The sequence below is a fragment of the Amaranthus tricolor genome, chromosome 17 (assembly GCF_026212465.1).
Source record: "Amaranthus tricolor cultivar Red isolate AtriRed21 chromosome 17, ASM2621246v1, whole genome shotgun sequence".
NCBI lineage: Eukaryota > Viridiplantae > Streptophyta > Magnoliopsida > Caryophyllales > Amaranthaceae > Amaranthus > Amaranthus tricolor.
The window spans coordinates 13,985,178-14,004,465 of NC_080063.1; the positions used below are offsets into that span (position 1 = coordinate 13,985,178).

General features: G+C 30.4%; 2 protein-coding genes and 1 pseudogene across 4 annotated transcripts; 2 read left to right on the plus strand and 1 right to left on the minus strand.

Annotated features, from left to right (window-relative positions):
- The first annotated feature begins 21 nt into the window (after positions 1-21).
- LOC130803476 (uncharacterized) lies at positions 22-6,917 on the plus strand. Of its 2 annotated transcripts, XM_057667586.1 has the most exons (8): positions 22-267; positions 752-864; positions 3,001-3,067; positions 3,167-3,289; positions 3,381-3,464; positions 3,552-3,638; positions 3,733-3,842; positions 6,610-6,917. In XM_057667586.1, the coding sequence occupies exons 2-7, from the start codon at positions 797-799 to the stop codon at positions 3,817-3,819; spliced, it is 516 nt and encodes a 171-aa protein (XP_057523569.1). In that variant the 5' UTR covers positions 22-267; positions 752-796; the 3' UTR covers positions 3,820-3,842; positions 6,610-6,917. The 2 variants fall into 2 exon arrangements, with proteins under 2 accessions (XP_057523569.1, XP_057523568.1); XM_057667585.1 differs by lacking the exon at positions 6,610-6,917 and having other exon boundaries at positions 3,733-4,070.
- On the plus strand, positions 4,569-5,339 carry LOC130803764 (uncharacterized; annotated as a pseudogene).
- A 5,021-nt stretch (positions 6,918-11,938) lies between the features above and the next one.
- Positions 11,939-17,931, minus strand: LOC130803477 (protein indeterminate-domain 11-like). Of its 2 annotated transcripts, none has more exons than XM_057667589.1 (4): positions 17,605-17,931; positions 16,983-17,140; positions 15,983-16,382; positions 11,939-13,189 (listed from the first exon to the last, which is right to left on the minus strand). In XM_057667589.1, the coding sequence occupies exons 2-4, from the start codon at positions 17,077-17,079 to the stop codon at positions 12,271-12,273; spliced, it is 1,416 nt and encodes a 471-aa protein (XP_057523572.1). In that variant the 5' UTR covers positions 17,080-17,140; positions 17,605-17,931; the 3' UTR covers positions 11,939-12,270. The 2 variants fall into 2 exon arrangements, with proteins under 2 accessions (XP_057523572.1, XP_057523570.1); XM_057667587.1 differs by having other exon boundaries at positions 16,983-17,226.
- Between the last annotated feature and the right edge of the window lie 1,357 nt (positions 17,932-19,288).

The window sequence follows — 19,288 nt, forward strand, 5'->3', positions numbered from 1 at the left end:
ATAATCCAATTTTTTCTTAAAAAACGACACTTTCTCTTTTGCGTCAACCCAAACAGAAGAGAGGGAGTAATCTTTAAGAATCAGTTGGTCGACAAAACCCTTGGTGACACTCACAGAACCCATTCACCATCTTTCAACCCAAGAGTCCCTTCACTTTCTGTCGGCTTCTCCTTCCACCGGCACTGCCACTAGGTCCGGCCCTTATCAAGGCAAAATAATATTTCTTTTGGTGGATCTTCTGAAATTCCAATTACCATTCTTGTCAAGGTAAAATTCATTTACACTCTTGATTTTATTTGTTTGATTGATTTATTTATTTTTTTTGAAAATTTTGGATTGATTTGTTCTTTGTTAAACTGTAGTAAATCCGTAATCATCAATTCGTCATTTCTGGGTTAATTTTTGGTATGTTGATAGTGTTTAAAATCAGAAGACTTTTGTAAGAGCAGTTAAATATTTTCAATTGAAATTCTTAAATTTCTTCCAATGGCGGATGCTTCAAGTACTCAGATTAACCTAATTCCTAGGCCCTAAACCCTAATTTCACACTCTTCGCCAGGGTATTTTGAAATTCAGCTTGGCCACAGTATTATTAGATTTGAATTTGGCCGGTAATGTTCCACTAAATTCAACCATTATACATTCCGTGACTCTTAGATTATCAACAACAATCTGAGCATTAAATACATTTTTATGGTATAATCCATCATTTGATCTTAAATTTTGTTCATTTTTTTTATCAATTTAACAGGTTGAACCAAACAAATTCGTCAATTACTTAATTTGGCCAAAGAAGATGAAGGTGTTTCAAGTTCAAAATCACACAATTTGTCTTTCCCTCTTCATTGATGTCACCAATTCAAAGTATGTTTCTTTCTGTCTTATTCTTTCTCTGTTTGTGTATATATGATGAATTCAAACACTGCCTGATTAAATTCAGAAAGGAAAGGGTTCCTGGATCCAGTAATAGTGAGAAAAGGTGTAAAAAAATGAAGAAAACCGTAGTATACACACAGCAAAAATATTGAAATTTTGATTCAACAAAGCTCACGCAACAATATTAATGGTGTATTGGACACCTCCCAATCAAATAGTATTATATTTCATTAAAGACTCAACAATACCTTAAATGAAATGCCACTCACAAACTAAGAACTCACTCACTTGAGCTCAAAGTTCACTCCTTTGATGGAGATTTTACAACCAATACAAAGGAGACACTCGTTCCAAACTCTATATCTCTCTTTGTAAAATATCCCTAGCAAAAGAATATTATGTGTCCCATAAACTTCAACAAATGGGAAAATGGGTCAGAGTGCTCCCATGACTAGGTGCTCGTTCGAGCACCAGGTAGGCAGCTTCTGTTCTGGCCTTTTCGATGCTCCAACCTTTTGTCTACTCAACCTCCTTGTACCCTCATTAGTATCATTAATGATATATGCAATGGTTTGAGCCATTTGGTATCAATATCACGATACAAGTGTTGATTTGGCTCTTGCACTAATAAATTTAAATTTATTAGATATGAAAAAGGTAGTTGGACTAAACATTATGGAAACTAGGAAATGGGTATATTACAAGAGAGGTGGAGCTTTACAAGATTTGCATAATTAGTCCCATTGCTACTTAGCTAACATTTTTAGAGTTATAGTACAGGAAGTTGTTATATAGTCTGAAACTTGTGCTTCTTAATTTAGATGGAATGACTTAGTGGGTGACAATGGTGTGGGCTCGAGTTGAGTGACAACAATGATGCTTTTTCAAGGGAAGTTTGTTTGGCTTTTTGAATGAACAGAGCATGTTACATGCTCTGTCTACATTGAAGATATGATCTAAAATCACGTGACATTTCCGAGAGGAGACTTTTCTTTCAGTAGAGCTTGTGATTTTTTTTCATGTGATCTCAGCAGCATTCCCTCACTACCTCATTGATCCAGTTTAAATTTTGATAAACTGTTATGTTGCTTCTGGGTGATGTGGGTATGCGGCCAAGAGTTGAGTGAGGGACAGAAACCTACAAGACCAAAACAAGAACACAGAACAGAGACAAAGGATAGAAGAATGCTTGTGTTTTATTATTGACTTGTGAGATTTAATCCCACGTTGGACTTCAAGTGGACCAGAAACTCCCGAAGTGGTTACTCACTAATTATTACATAAGCATACCCATAAACCCAAAATAGCCACCTATATATACAAGGTTAACAACAGAAATAACAAACTACCCACCCAAAAATAGAAGGAAAAATTGACATTAATAATCTAACCTTTTGCTCATTCGCCTTGAATAATCCACCCGTTAGATTATTTTCTAATAAATCAACATTTACCTTTAGTGGGCTGTGAATAATTCAACCTTTATTTTAGTTTGCTAGCAGTATACCCTATTATTACCTATTATTAGTAATATGGTATGTTGTGGACAAATTTATCACAAAGGTTGGATCATTAGAAAATAATCCAAAGGTGAGATTATTCACGGTGGATAAGTGAAAGGTTGTATCATTAATGTCAATTTTTCCAAAATAGAAAGAATAAAAAAGCCAACTCAGCTTATTTCTTTCGTCTACTATAAGTAAGAAACACTTCTGATTTCTTTCTTGCGGTATCCGTGGGTGCACTTGGGTTCATCTACATAAACATAATGAAATTTATTGGGAAAGCATAGTCACAGAGATTGCTCAGGTTTGAGGTGTTTGATTTTTGTATACCAGGTCTAAACATCAATGGATGGGCTCAATTGTTTGTGTGTAAAAACCCATTTCCTTCTGTTGAGGCTACCTGATTAACAAGTTGCAGGTCTATTATCCCAAAGCATGGAAGATTGTTGATCAATGTTCATACATTCTACCCCCCCCCCCCCCCCCTACCGAAATATGTGTTTTGACTGTTCTCTATTTCCGATTATATTGCAAAATCTGCAACCGGTGATGAACACATAAATCAAATTACAGATTTTTTTTCCAATTTTGGTTTCGTTTGCCATGCTTGTATTTGCAGGGAACTTTTGGACTCCATGCAAGCAGGAAATTTGAAGCCAGAACTTGCATTTCTCAATGCATCTCTTGTGAGTTTTTTCAACTAAACTACTTTTACGTTACTATTGATCACTGCTTAACTTCCGTCTTCCAATTTACTCTTCTTTTGTTTGCTTTCCGTGAGACAGATCCCTGATGTCTTCCCTGTTCTAGCAGCTGCCCACAAGGCGCTTATATCCAAAGAACGGGAGTCTCTTACAACTAGGACTCTTCATTCCGAGTTAGTCTACAACTATTCAGGATCTAAGCATGTAATACAATAGCCATATTACAGAATTTTTCCCAACACTGCTCACAATGAATGATTTAGATGATCGTCTGATCCAGTTTTCTGGTTTGTAGATTACAGAATCTTTGAAGAGGTGCGGAATTTCTGATGGTTGTACCTATATTCTTGCTGCGTGCTTCAATGCGTCTTTAGATGAGGTAAGCCAATATCTATTAATGAATGAGTAGCAGCGCTGAAACCTTCAGGCTTCAGCATTATTGACCTTAAATATGGAATATACGTAGATGAAAGCCATTCGAGAAACTGTCAAGGGTAAGGAGATTGATTTGAATGAGTTGGCGGGGAGAGCAAATCAAGCCCAAATACAAAAGGTTGGCCTCTTGACGCTTAAGTCGATCACTTGTTTACCTTTAGATGTTTTTATTGACTAGCGTTTGGTCGACCTTTTTTGTTATATATTGGCAGCACTACAAAATTCCCTCCCCAGAATTGGCTGTTGGCTCAATTCCAGATGCTATTACATGTCGAATTGCTGCTCGTGATGCTTTGTAAATCAAAAGAACACATTTTGTGCGGTAGATTTCTATTTTCGAATTTTTTTCTCGATCAATTTTGAGATTTTGAATAGCGTTAATGTTAATGAATTAGAATGAGTTTTACTTGTTTGTTTTTCCTGATTTTCAATTTAGAGGACATCAATGTTTGATAGGATATTCCGGGCTAAATTATCTTTGCCCAGCAAAAACCCATGTAATCCATCGTTAACGCTCAAGTCTTATAATATCTAGTGACAATCTTACATAGGGGAATTTGTTTACTTTCATCAAGGCTAGGAAGAGAATCTAGGTGAGAATCGAATCTGTGACTTTGTTTGTGCAAAGCGGTACTTGCTCCAACTGAAACAATACCTAATTCTGACATTCTGAACAATGCTATGTTTCAACACAAAATTATTATATGAGACGGTCGCATAGAGAGATGCGCCCTATACATAGGTTAAATTACTCATTTAATACATATTATGAGAATATAAACTTTCTTTTTAAGGTTGCCACATCGAGAGACGGTCTCACAAGAGTAGCTCATGTTTCAATTTCTTAGTATTACCATATTTTGAGCCCAAGTTCTCATAATTTTTAATATAATGTCCCTATGATTATCAAAACTTGCCCCTGATTCGGTTACATTTTTCATATGATCTCCTCTTACAATTTGTTGAATGTCTGTTTTCGATCTTAGAATTGTAGTTCGTAGGGTAACTCGTTTGTTTTAATAACAACTATCATATTTTTTTATCTAAAATGAATTTGTTGGAAGGGAATATCACAATTGAGAAAGAACTTAATATATTTCTCAAAGGTACAGTCTAGTTAAATATTCTCATGTGTATATATCACCAATTAAACAAACAAGAAATAATACAAATCTTTATTTAAAAAGTAATACAAAGCAATGCCTTCAAAAAAAAAAGTAATACAAAGCAATACAAACCAAGGCCAAGAAGAAACATAGCAAAGCAATACAATTCTAGGCTTATAGTAGATAATTAGATACATACATAAATGATAAATCTTAGTTGGAGGGAGGAGGAGAGACAAAAGGGATGGATGGAAAAGAGGTAGGAAGAGGAATAGAGGGCATGTTTGGCAATGGGGGAAGAGCAACCTTAGGGATAGAAGGCATTATAGTAGCGGGAAAGTTTGGAAGGGGTGGTAAAGATGATGGTTGAGGCAAGGAAGACTGCTGTTGGGGAGTTATAGTAGGGATGTTTGGCAAACTTGGTAAAGAAGTTGGGATGTTTGGCAAATTTGGGATGTTAGGCAAAGTGGGTTGGGGCATGTTTGGCAATGAGGGGAGTGGTGGTAGTGTTGTTTGAAGAAGGTAGCGAGCTCCTTGGCTAACATCGATGCTTGCCATCGATATGGCAATGAAGAGAGTTAGGAGGAACGTGTTGTTGGAAGCCGCCATTTGTGTACTCAAAGTTATGTTGCTAAGAATTATACTGTTTTTTTGGTGGGGAATAAGGATTTAGTTTGATAGAGTTTATATAGGAGTAGTGTTGAGGATCAAGATGTTCAATGATAAGGGTAGGTAAGTTGGTTAACAAAATTAGTAATGTCGTTGAGCAAAATTTGAAGAATGTTTTGCTTCTTCTAGCTAGCATCTTAGGTATGTGGAAGTTGGAAGTCCTCATTTATGTGATTGTATTAGTTCAACTAAGAAGCGTTTGATTTGAAATCTTTGGATAAAGTAAGAGAATTTTATGTAGGTTTGTAATAATTAGGTAGTTAGTTGAGGTATTATTTTATTTAATATTTTATTTGTTCTATTAAATTTGCTATATTTCTCTCTAAAATCTCTTATTTGGGGAAATAAAATTAGACAAACTTAATAGAACGAAGGGATTAACGATGATAGTGGAAACATGTGAGAGATTATGTTTTAAAAGAATCATTTATAAATAATAAGTTCAATTTTTATGAGTTAATAACCAAAATGAATTAAAAAGTGCATTTCTTGTAACCATGTCATTGAACCCGATGACTGAACAAGTGATTTTTTATCCTTGACTTTATTTGTTTATCTTTGACCAATTAACATAACTCATCCTACCTAATTCTAATTAACCTTTGACTTCACTTGTTTAGCTTTCACAAATAATGTACTTATAGTAGTATCCGACCTTTAGAGAGGGCATGTCAAGTCCTATTCTTTAGTTGCATGTTCGTTGATTTTACTATTTAGCAAAATGCTTGTTCATGTAAATTCTTAGTTGTCAATGAGTCTATTTTGGTAATCAATCATCTAGCCGATTTTCTGAGAGACTGTCTTTCAGGCCTAACCCATTAAAGCTTAATATTTATTTTTTTATATATTTTATTTTATAGATCAATCCAATTAAAAATAATCTCTCACAAGAATTTGTGTCAATCATCACGTAAGTGATATCCTCATGAACCATGAAATAAATTGGACTAACATGATTTATTGGGCCTTTAATAAGGTCAAACCCAACCGATACATTATCTAATCTTTTAATTGACTAGAACTAACAAAGCTTGCTCAATCGTCCGAGCTTGAACTCTATCCTTTTGAGATGCTTTGTTGAATATATATAGTGTTTGGTTTTAGTTGTTCTAATTTTCTTGTTAACCCAGTAAATTTAAATAATCTGTATTATTATAATATTATACACTTTAAACCCCAACTCGCTCAAATTTGTTTATAAACAATATTTTATCAAACCTAATACTAATTAAAGCTCGACGTTCTCTTTCTATATTTTTGTGGACTCTTTATTTTTTTAAATAAAAAACACTGAATATCCAGTAATTACAACAGGAGTTGAAGTGAATAATGCAAAGACAGAATTGTGACAATACAAAAGAACAAAGGCAGTATACACTCACACTTAAAGTGCCTGTTGAAGCTAAGTGAATGCAATCTAGTGAGGTGACAGCTTGCAAAATGCATTATCACAACTTGACCTCAACATCCCTATTCTAATAATAATGGGTGCTACTTCCTCAATTTCACGAAATTTATCCTATTTTTCTTTTTAATTTATTTTCGTGTAAATTTTACATTATTTTTATCTGAACATTTAACTTACTCTCTCAATTTCATTTTACGTGTTATACTTTCTCTAATTTATTAATTGTTTTGAATTACTTACTATATTACTTCCTCTAATTCTTTAAAGTTGTTTTATTTTGGTTTTGACATACTATCCAATGCACTAATTCAATTCTAAATATCTTTAATTGGGTATAATAAAAAATTTTAAAAATTTGATATTAATAAGATTTACATTGAGACGAATCAAACAAGATCCCACTTCATAATATGTTGACGTCTAGATTAAGAATAAAATAAAAATTAACTGATTGATAAATAGTGTTAAAAAACTAAATAGAACAACTTAAAAGAATTGGAGAAGGTATTATTTTGGGCAAAACCTAATTGTAAATGTCTCTTTTGCTTGAAGTTTTTATGCAATATTTCTTTTACGTCTATCTCCTTAAAAATTATCAGCTATTGTTAACACAAAACACTTAATATGTGCATTTGTCTTATTTTGCCCATTTACTCTCCCCTTTGATTTACACAAGATTTTAACTTGAGTGCAACTCCAATGCGAAAGAGAGTAACAACTTATAGTAGTATTCAATGTTTTACAAAATTTATGTCACTTTTCTTTTACTATATCCTATTAAGTTTGTTTATATTTTATATTTTGTTAACTCTTATATTTATATATATATATATATATATATATATATATATATATATATATTTTATTTACTTTTTCATCTTATTTACGCATTTATCTATTATTCCACAATATTTATCACTTTTATTTGTCTATTTTTTTAATATGCAAATTTGGTGGGCCATGGGAGTAATGTTGTTAGGCTTTTGCAATTATGATAATTCTTTTGTTGATCCCAAGGTGATGTGTAATTTCCATCATGTCGGTAATGAGTGAGTGAGTCACTATAATCATCATTCTCATTTATTATTATCATCATCTTACTATTCACACGAGAGGTTTACACACTTTGCTTACATGGCTCTACATTGTAAAATGAAATTAACTTTTTTTTTATTTATTTTATAAAAAATATATGGGTGTAATCATATGTTTATCATCAAGCACTTTGAAAAGCTCTTCTAGGTAAATCTTAATTATCCCTTTTCTAAAGGGAGTAATTATCCTCTTCCTTATTTTCTAAGCTCTTAGCTAGTTTCTTAACAAGTGTAGCATTCCTCCCATTCATTTCAAGGTAAATGAAAAGTAAGGCAGAAAATAGAAATTAAAAGAGATTATAAAATTGTGTAACAATATTAGAAATATATAATAGAAAACTTTATGCGATTCGGATTAAAAAAATAGGTCACAAGAATAGACGGTAAAAGTAAGTCGCGGGGAATGTAGGCCAGGAGGTGGGAGAGAAGTGTAGAAAAATATTAAAAAGTTAAATTAATAATGAATTTTGATTAAACGAGTCATACAACATTTACATTGATTTATTATAAAAGAGCTATCCAACATTACATGCATCGCTATATGAGATTAGATAACAATCTAATTTAATGAAACCACAATCATTGAATATGAGGTTTGACACTTTTATATACTCTCTTTCACATCATTATTTGATGAAACTTTCGTTGATAGATTGTATATTTAATCTGATGCATTGAATCAGATAAAGTTTATTGTAAATACAAAATTGACACATTGTGTAAAGATTTTCATCAATAAAATTAACTTTTACCATACAATTAATATCATGACTTCAGACTTTCGTAGACTTAGAAATCCAATAAATGGTTAGCAAGACTCATTAAAAAGGTAACTTTCTTATGGAGATAATGTGAAGTTTTATTCCAAACCTAATAGAAAAAAGAATTAGAATAGAAAAATTATGGGGATTTTATCGATCAAAAAGTTGATGAGGCCCTAAAATGACAAAGAAAATTATGTTTCAAGAAAATAAGAGAAATGAAGAGAGAAGAGGCAGCTCAAGTCGAGCCATCTAACTACACTAGTATTTCACTTAATTTGCCTCTTTTTATTTTTATTTTTATATGAATATACCATTTTAATCACTCTCATATTTCTAACTCTAATACTTTAACTCATTATATTTTTTGTTTTCATACCAAAAGTCATCATCATCATCAACTTTATATCCGTTCGAAAATAGGGTCTGGATAAGAGAAGATAACGGACAATTTATACTTGTACTCCCTTCAAAGATAGGATTAGAGAAATGCGGTCAATTTTACCTTAAAAAATCTAGAGTCTTGCATAAAGAGGAAAATGAGTGACATCGTTGCCTTAAGAGTAAAACTACATGTAGAAAAACAACACTAACAAAATTAGATATGAAACAATATACAAAATACTTTCGTGCTAAAAGTTAATGAAGCTTAATCGGAAAAAAAAAAAGAAAAAAAAAAAAGCATATAACCCTTTTAATTACCCATGTATTTGAAAATATTCTTTTATACTTGATCAATATTACATAAGCTACAAATAGCATGAATTTGAAAACAAAGATAAGAGTACAGTAGAAGTATTGAGCAAAAAGAAGAAAAGACTTGATAAATTATTTGACAATAGTCTATGAGATACTCCATGTGTTGGCAAATAGTACAACAGGACCTGAGCATAGTACTCTTGCTTGTTTACTCCAAAAAAAATTGGTTTTGTTTGACAACAATTTTTGGGAATATAAAGGGATGTTTGCCTTAAGTTCATTCCATGTATATGAAATAGTTTAAAATAATTGCAAAAGTACTATTGTTTGGGATTAAACTGTACGTACTTTTGTGGTGTACTAGTTGTTCAGAGTTGTTCAAAATATAATTGATAATTGACATCTGATTTATCTTATAATCGAAACAAAATAAACACAAGATCCGATTGTAAATTGATATCGAAACATCTAATTTAAAATCAACCTAATTATTCAAATGAACTGCTCTACTATTCTGTACCTCTATGTTAGCATTAAATAAAAAATAAATTGTTTTTTAAAAAATGTCAATTATTAGTAATAAATGATGAGATAATTTAAATGTATGAATCTAATTAAAACTAAGTGTTGAGTCAATTCCTAAATACTCAATGCCCAATGGCAGTTAGAGTTTGAGGATTAACAATAAAGCTTTCCACCATGAATGCTAAAAGGAATTATAAATACAAGTTCCATAACGTGGCGTGTTGGGGAACTGTCCACTCTTGTTTATAAATCCTATGTTTTAGTCTATTTCTTGATGATTTGTTGTTTACACAACTTAAAAAAATTTTAGACAAAATATAATAGGAGTAACAACTATTTTATTAATTAAAAACAGATTTAATAAATAAATTTATGTTCTATTTGATAAAGTTACATAAATTAATAATAATTTTCAATAAAAAAATATTAATTTTAAGCAAATTTTAATTTGCTTGAGACGAGATCAATTATTGGTCTTTGCAGTTTTAGTAGTTTTAATTGCTCGACTGAACTTTAAGCACAGTTTCATCCAATAAACCATATTATCTACAACCCGAACATCAAATAATTTTGTTTTTAATTCAAAAAATGAAATAAAGTCATTTTTGAAGGTTAATCGAAGTCGTTATCCTAGCTAGGTCTCTAGGTAGTCATTTGTAAACTCATTATTTATTTTTACCAAGTAATTTTCCACATTCAATAAAGATTTGAATCATTTTTAAGTTTTGAAACACCATTCTGTTTGAAAATAAGTATTTTATTTTAAATTATTAATTTTAATTTATTAAAATTATAAATGAAGAATTTAAGAATGACAAGGTTTGAAAATTCATTATTAAATTCTCAACTTTAAGTATTTTAAAAACATTAATAGAGAATTGATCGAAATTCAAATTTGAAAAATTTTAATTTGTCAAACAATAAATTTGTGTTAATTTTAAATTTTCAAATCAAATCATTATTCCTAAACATAACATAAAAAAAATCTAAAATTATTCGGATTATTAAATAACCTGGTCTCGTCCCCAAAGACCTAGATAAATGGTAAGACAAAGTCTTTTTTACTAAAGGAAAAGGAAATTGCATGTAAAAAAAAAAAAAAAAAAAAAAAAAGTTGAACAAGTCTATCTTCACGTATTGAATTTGCTGAGACGAAATTTAAAGTTAGTTTTTATTTAGCAAACTTTTATATCGTTTATTAATTTTTCCCTTCCTTTAATTTAAAGACTATTATATATGAAAATTTAAACCCCTTCCCCTCCCAATCCCTCTTTATTTTAATATTAATTTTATTTCTTTTTATTTTGAATTTGTATACTTATTTATTTTAAAGTATATTCTCCTCAAGGTATATGTGCAACTTTGAAATGTCGATACATATTAAGTGTCTAGGGGCCTAGATCTTACCCTAAAATTATGTAGTATCTAATTAGTGACTAACATTTGTTTATGCCGGAATCATAATGTTGACCAGTAAAGTAGCAATTCTGCAATGCATTTCACTAGTATCATAGTATAGGATGTATTAATTCCGTTTTGAAATACTACACTCGATTATTATATGTTATGTAGAAAAGTATTGTTATAAGTTACTAGTAAAGTCAAAGACCATATTGACGGTCAACTAATTGATTCCATTAAGTGGTAGTCTTTTGCAAATTTTATGTCATGTAAGGTATTTTTTGCAAAAAAGTTAAATTAGGTAGTTTTTTACGAAAAGTGCTATAGATTAGGTAAATTTTTTGTAATTTTTCCTTTCTACAATGCATTTCATTAGTATCATAGTATATATAATTTTCCATCTAATTGTGATATATTATTTAGAAAAATAACTACCAAGAAAATATATAACATAATGCTAACATGTAAAGTAGCATTTCATTCTATACATACATTTAACTCGATACTACACCAATAATTTTGAATTCAAAATAAACTTATTGATAAGAAATAGTAAAAATTTCAGCATATTAAAGGGGAAGCAAAACTAAAGTTTACAGTATTACACACTACTTCTTGGGATTGGGAAAAAAAGGTACCTCTGACTGAAGAAATGAATTGGCATTATCATCAATTGCCCTCATGTTCAAGATTCCAAGTACCCTCTTACATTGTCCCTCCACCAAAAAAAAAAAAGTAGAAAATGAAAAAAAAAATTGCAGAAAAATTAAATTAATTTATTTAACATAGTGAAGAATTACAAAGTTTATAACAAGAGAAATAGTGTTCACTAATTCCTATAAACATACAATTCAAAGAAAAAAACAACTAATTTAACCCAACAACGAACTGAGTTTACGTTTTTAGTTGAGTTAATTTCTTAATATGGTATCAGAGCTTTTCTTAGATTGAATAATAGCTCATTTCTGCTCATTTTTGCATGTGTACAAAATCAAATTCATAATTATCTTTTTTTTTTTCCGATCACGTACAACTTAGGCAGACTCGAATTTAGATTCCACCGGCCTGTTTAACCCATTTGTTGTTCTTACCAAGGTGTTTGATTTTGATGATCATGTTGTTGTGGAAAAGAAGGTGAAGATGAACTCATATGTCCAAGTGCTGCCATGTTAAGAAAATCCTTATGTGAAAAAGTTCTCAACCCCAAGAAATCTCTAGTCAACCCCTCATTCCCACCACCACCACCACTCCCTCCACCACCTCCATTACCTTGCGCCGCCTTTGTAGCCGCCATAGCTTGATGAAAATCTCCAAACCCCGAGGAGTCAAACCCACCACTTACTGAGTTTGACTGAAAAGATGTCAACAACATAACATCATGCAACATAGAAGACTGCTGATTATGTTCTTCTGTTTGATCATCTCCTATAAACCCAGCTAGTCCACAACTAGTACTAACCGTCACACCCATCTCCGCCGCCTTTTGTAGTAACGCCGTCGCCGACATCTGGGGATTTGCCGGCGCTTGAAAAGAAGATAATGTAGGCCCCACCCCACCATTTTGATCATACTGGTTAAAAGTATACAAATGAGAAGGTTGTTGGTGGTGGTCAAGAGGGTGGTGGGACCCACCAATATCAACCATATTTTGTTGTGGTGGGGGAGGACAAGCTAACCATGGTGGAATATTATTATTGTTATTATTATTATTATTATTATTATTATTATGATTATTATTATTATTATCTGATCTCATGGTGATTAAATTATGGTGATGATCAGTATTAGGCTCTCTTTTAAGAGGAAGAGATTGTAAGAGTTGATGATGAGAAGATAAGTGAGGGGGAAGAGTGAGATGGGATAATGGGGTTGAACATGTGTTTAATGAAACACCAGTTTGGTGAGATGATACTGAGGATGGAAAACTAATTAGTGGATTTATTCCTCTTGCACTTTCTTCTGCTAATGCATCACAAAATGCTCTGTGTGTTATGAAACTGTCCCTTCTGCAAAAATAAAAAAAATAATATAATAATGCTTTTCAGATACTTGTTACATTTGGTTTTTTATGCAATTTAATATGTTATTTTGATCATTTATATATTGAAATATGCATATCTAAAACTTATAAAAAGTTAATATTATAAAAATATGCGATTAGATGGTTCAAACAAGATCTCATTTGATTATATTTCTTCTTACACGTAAACTACAAGACAAATAAACTTAAACGATAAATAGTGCCAAAGGCAGTAATGTAGCAAGTATTTCAGAATGGAGGAAGTATATTTTTTACGCAATCTAATACATAATGTGATATAGTAAAGTATGAGATTAGACAATTTAATACGATTATATCATTATCTTTTGTGTATGGTGTAGCGAGTATTTCAGAGCCAGGGAGTAAACAAAAGGAACAAATAATGATATTCAGTTGAAATAGTAGCTCTTAGAGTTTATTAATTGTTGTTTGTCATCTTCACTCCAAATTTGTATAGCTTGTATAGGTGTATCAGAATGCCTTCTTTTCAGCATTTTTTTTGGTTAGTGACTGACAAAAACATGAACTTAACCCTTTGCTTATTTTTATTTCTTTTAACACTAACTTTAGTAATAATCAATTGTGTCACAAGTAAATTAAATAATGTTTGTTGGATGGAGCTGTAGATTGAAACTGGCATAAGTACTAATTGATTAAGCTATTATTATGAGATATCGTTTTTCAGTGAAATGACCTCTAAATAAGAAGTTTATATGCTAATAATTTATATTATTAAATTATTTAACTCATTGATGCATCTCATACAAGACTTTATGTAATTGATTTGCTAGCTTGATTAAGCTACTTGTTACTTATAATTTATACAAGATGTTTATTAATGACGAAGCAAATCAAAACCCAAAAGTTTATGAAAAAATAAACTACTCATAATTGATTATAAATCATTTAACACACCTTTTAGATTATTTGGCAAAGCCAACAAAAAAGTGATTAGAGTATTAGACACCCTTAAGTAGATGTGTTCATTTGGGTTATTGGGTCGACTTTAAAAAAATCGAATCTTATTCATATTAATTTTTATATAATTTTAAATTTATTTTAAAACCGAAATAAATCGAATTTAATTATAAAGTCGGATAAAATATCAAATCGTTCAGTTTGTTATCAAAACACCTCTACCTTTAACTACATGTTACAGCTAAACTGGAATGCTAGGTTGCTGCTAAAACTTTGAAACAGGTCTCATTGCTTGAACCCCACATGCCTTTCCTCTATTCTCTTTCACACACATACACTTACACTTATTCACGGGCGGGCAGCACATATTTGGCTTGACTCATGAAAAAGACTTTCCCAAGATTTTAAACAAGAAAAGTTTTTTATTTTTCTTTTTTTTTTAAATAGAATCAAGATTTTTTAATAAAAGTTTAATTTTTGAAAAAAAGAAAGGAAACAACACCCAATACAAATTTGATAATCCCAATACATTTTATGCATGTTATTCAAAATGTAATTATAAAAAGTAGGATTCCCATGGTTGGCTATGAAAAGTCTAATAAAAAAGTATTAAGGAGCTTCAAAAGTTGAAATTATGATCCTAAGTTCATTTATTTGTTGTAAATTAGGAGTAATTGAATACTGCTAATTTCAATAAGATCTTATACTAGTACACACTTCTTATTGTGTTATGTGTAATATATTTTTATATATTATTCATATTAATATGTAATTTCCTAATAATATTTACTTATGTTTAACTAAATATAATTGAGATCAAAATGATAATTTAAATAGGGCATTGGAAAATATTACTCATTAGAATTATTTTGCCACATATAGTCACATACATTCATATGTGGAAAATAATTCTAGGAGCTCAAAACTAATTAGACGATTATTTTGCTTAGTATATACTTACTAGCTTATCTTTATCTTTCTTAGGTAGCTATTTATCCTCTATGTATAAAAAATTATGTCCATTTAATCATGAACTATATTTTTGTGTATCATCTAAATAATCACAAAACTAGGGCCTTTAAATTGTGGAAATGTTAACAAAAATATAAGCTAATTTAATAAGAAAAATTACTTGCTAAGGTTTATAAACAAGCTTATATTTTTCCATTATTTTCACAAAATTTATTCACTTACATATCATTTTAAAAGACGGTATTATAAAGCAATGAATGATAATAAAGAAAAACATATTTGAAATTAGTGGAAGCTTCGTTATTACCATCGAGATAATATGAGCCATGACATATACTAATAAACTATTAAAATATATAACAGCTTAATCTTTTAGTTGAAGTTTTTGGATATATTATATACTTTAATATATAATATTTTATATAAATCAAAATTAAAATTTATTTTCATTTCATTACCACCGTTTAATATCACTAAATAAATTTTTTAATTTTTTCATTTAATTTCCTTCCTCCCAATAACAAGAGCAAGTTTTAGTGACTTACAACTAGACACAAAGTCACAACCCATTAAACAATTATTCCCACTTAGTCAAATGTAATATTTATGTGCATGTAATCTAGAAACTAAGAAGGGTTACACCTACATATAAAGACATGAACTTCAACACGTTATGATGATTAATTATATTATAATAATTAGCTCCATATAATTAACAAATATTCCATATACCACTAAAATATGTCAGCAGATCTATTAACCATTAACTTAAATTAATTCAGTTTCTTAATATGATTAACTTAAATTTTTTAATTAATTTAGTTTCTTAATATGATGCAACATCAAAACAACAGAAATAAGCACTTACCTAGAGAAAAGAGTGCCACAATCACATCTATACTCTCTAGTACCACAAATCTTAGAATGAGCTTTCCAATCAGATTGAACAGCATATTTCTTAGAGCATTTTTCACATTTCCACTTCTTCTCACCATGTTTCCTACAAAAATGCTTCTTAATCCCAGTTAAATCCCCAAGTGCTCTAGAAGGTTCATGGTGCACACAGCTTGGCTCTGGACAAACGTACACTTTCTTTCTTATTATCTGATCTTTAGCTCTTTGTTTTAGCTTCCATGGTAGATTATGTCCTCTCCTATGAAGCTGTAAATTTTGATCTCTTTGAAACCCTTTGTTGCATATCTCACATATAAACCTGTTTGTTGCTAGTAAACTCTTTGGTGATAGTGCTATCACTTCCGCTTCTGGGTCTACCAAAAATTTATTAAACCTTTTCAATTCTCATATATATTCGAATAAGCTAGTAACTACTGTCATCAATCAATTGATATTATTTTCCTTTATATTTTTAGATGAAATTATAATCTTATTTGATTCATCTGATCCATGTGATATTAAGTTTTTATAATTTAAATTGTGGGTGATTAAATATATTATGAATTAAAATTGTAGTATTTTTAACCTATACTCCCTCCGTATTATTAAAATTGCAATATTTACTCTTAAAAGTTCTCACCTATATTTAGGTAATATTGCAATCTCAAATGGGTCAGATGAGTAACTTGTATATGATTAAGAATTATGATTGAAACAAATTAAACAAGATCTCATTTTACTGTATTTATTCTTATATAAAGAATATGAAATCGATTGATGAATAGTAATACGTAATTGCACATGTAGCAACTAATTTCAACTAGTTGTATATTTTATCATAAATTCTTGTGTAAGACGATCTCCATACTTAGGTTGAATAGCCTAATTAATACAATTATATATTATTAGCATATAAACCGCTTATTCTGAGATGGACTTTCACAAGAATAACTCTAACTTATTGACTGACCTACCTGGGTTTCCGGGGAGGCCTCTTTTCTTCTTAGCAGGAGGAGGTTGAACTTGATGAGTAGAAGCAAATGATGAGGCGGATGGTTGAGTGTACAACATGGTGTTGGTGCTGGCGGTGGCGGCGACGTTGGTGGCGGTGGAGGAAGATTGATTATCGTTTCTAGCATTGGAAGAAATGCTTGTTTCACCAGATATTGTAGAAGTTAAATTTGACATGCTTTCATCTAATCCCAAACCCTTCATCATCTAATATGAAAATTAAATAAAAATTTTGTATTATTAAAGCTAGCTAGCTAGGTTTAATGAATTACATAATGATAAAATATTATTTTGATTCATACAAAATAATTCTTTAACTGAATTTTAAGCTAAGTTGATGAGTTGAGATCTAAAGAAAAAACCCTAATAATAATAATCAATATGAAATTAATTGAATTAATTCCTTTTTTTTTGGGTTGATGGGAAAAAAGGAAAGGAAAGTGGGAAATTAATAATATAAATTTTAAAAATTATATCTTGATATGGGTATTTTATAAAATATTGTTTGATGCTTGCTAAGATGCTACAAACAAAGAAGATGAAACCAAAAAGAACATAATAATAATATGCAAAAAATATACTGACCTTGGATGATGCTTATAAAGATAGACAAAACAGCAACCGCAGACAGAGATAGAGGATGAGAGAGAGAGTAGAAGAGAAGAGAAGAGAAGAGAGAGAAAGTTAAAAGAGGAGAGAGAAAGATGTGGATGATGAGAAGGTAAAGGATTCCCCTTGTAAAGTCCACCACTTGAGTACCAAAAAGAAAAAAAAAAAATAATACCCTTTTCGGGTAGTCGTTGATATGTGCAAGGTGTTCAGTCGCATAAAATTCTAAACTAAAGAGCTTTAAATATTAGTTCATTTCAATTTACGTTATTTTTACTTAAGTTTATTTTAAGCGCGTTGAATTGAAAAAGATGTAAAATAAATAAAATCCAAAAATTATTATGTATTTTTATTGCGAGTTTTTACCCTCTGGAGCAAAGAATGGGGCAGTCACACACACACCCCTCTGAAGTTGCACTTTCTGTCCTATCCTTTGTTCACTTCCTTCATACTTCTACTAACAAGTAACAACATATCTTTCCCTCCTTAATGATAATTGTCTCATTTGCTCCTTTCAATTTTACCTCCAACCCACTTGATCAATCAACTTACATGCACCTTCAAATTAAGAAACATGTAGAGTATGTACTCTTTACCATTCTAAAAAAAGCTTGTCAATTTTTTTTTAAAAAAATTAATGACATTTTGTAATATGATTGTGAACGAGATTTAATTCTGCCTAGTAACATGATTATGAATTAAAAATTGATTTTTATGGGGTTGCTGGAATCCATGTAGACAACTATTAAAATTGATATATTGGTTTATGTAATTGATTTCAATATTTTGGAATTAAAACTTTGCCAGTAATTTAATTTTTTTGAGTTTATTACTTTATTGACATAATTCGATCATATCATGTTACTGTCTAATTATGCAAATTATATATGATATTCATATTTGTAAATTGATAATTTTAAAGAGTTGAAGCAATGGTATTTACTAGTTTTTTGAGGGTGAATGATTGGGTACAAGAAGTCTAATGTAATTTAAGCTATTTTATATGCTTAATTTTTATGCTTTATGTTAGAGGATGTACAATGATTAGTTTAATGTTATCTATTAATTAGGCATAGATGTAAATTCATATAAAAACACTAAACATTTTTACCCTAAGGATTGATGGTGATCATAAGAAATAATTATTAATAACACGAGCCCAACAAGATATTAACTCATGTTTTCTTGTACTCAATTGTTTTGGTCCATAGCTAATCTATATTGATTTGAACTTACTAAGGACGTCCATAATCTAGGTCAACCCAAAAATATAGTTAATCAAATTCAACTTCTATTTGTTGTTAATAGCTTGAATTCGATTAATTTACTTGATAGGTATGTAAAATAAATTAAATTATTGTGCATGTGAAAAAGAGAAGAGATAATATCATTTTTAAAACTTTATCATTAACTCCTCTACTATCAATTGATTTTAATATAGTGAACTTTATTTGGATTTGTAGAGTTGTAGTGAATTATTCTTACTGTCTTTGTTTGGATAGCTTATACCCATTTCTTGAATTCCAACACAAAGTAATCCGAAGGAGACCTCCAATTGACCCTATCCGATATTTACTAGACCTACAAATGACTGAATTTGATACATACAAACTCGCAATTGCTTCAAATTGGTTGATTTTGAATGGTTCTTAGGCCAATC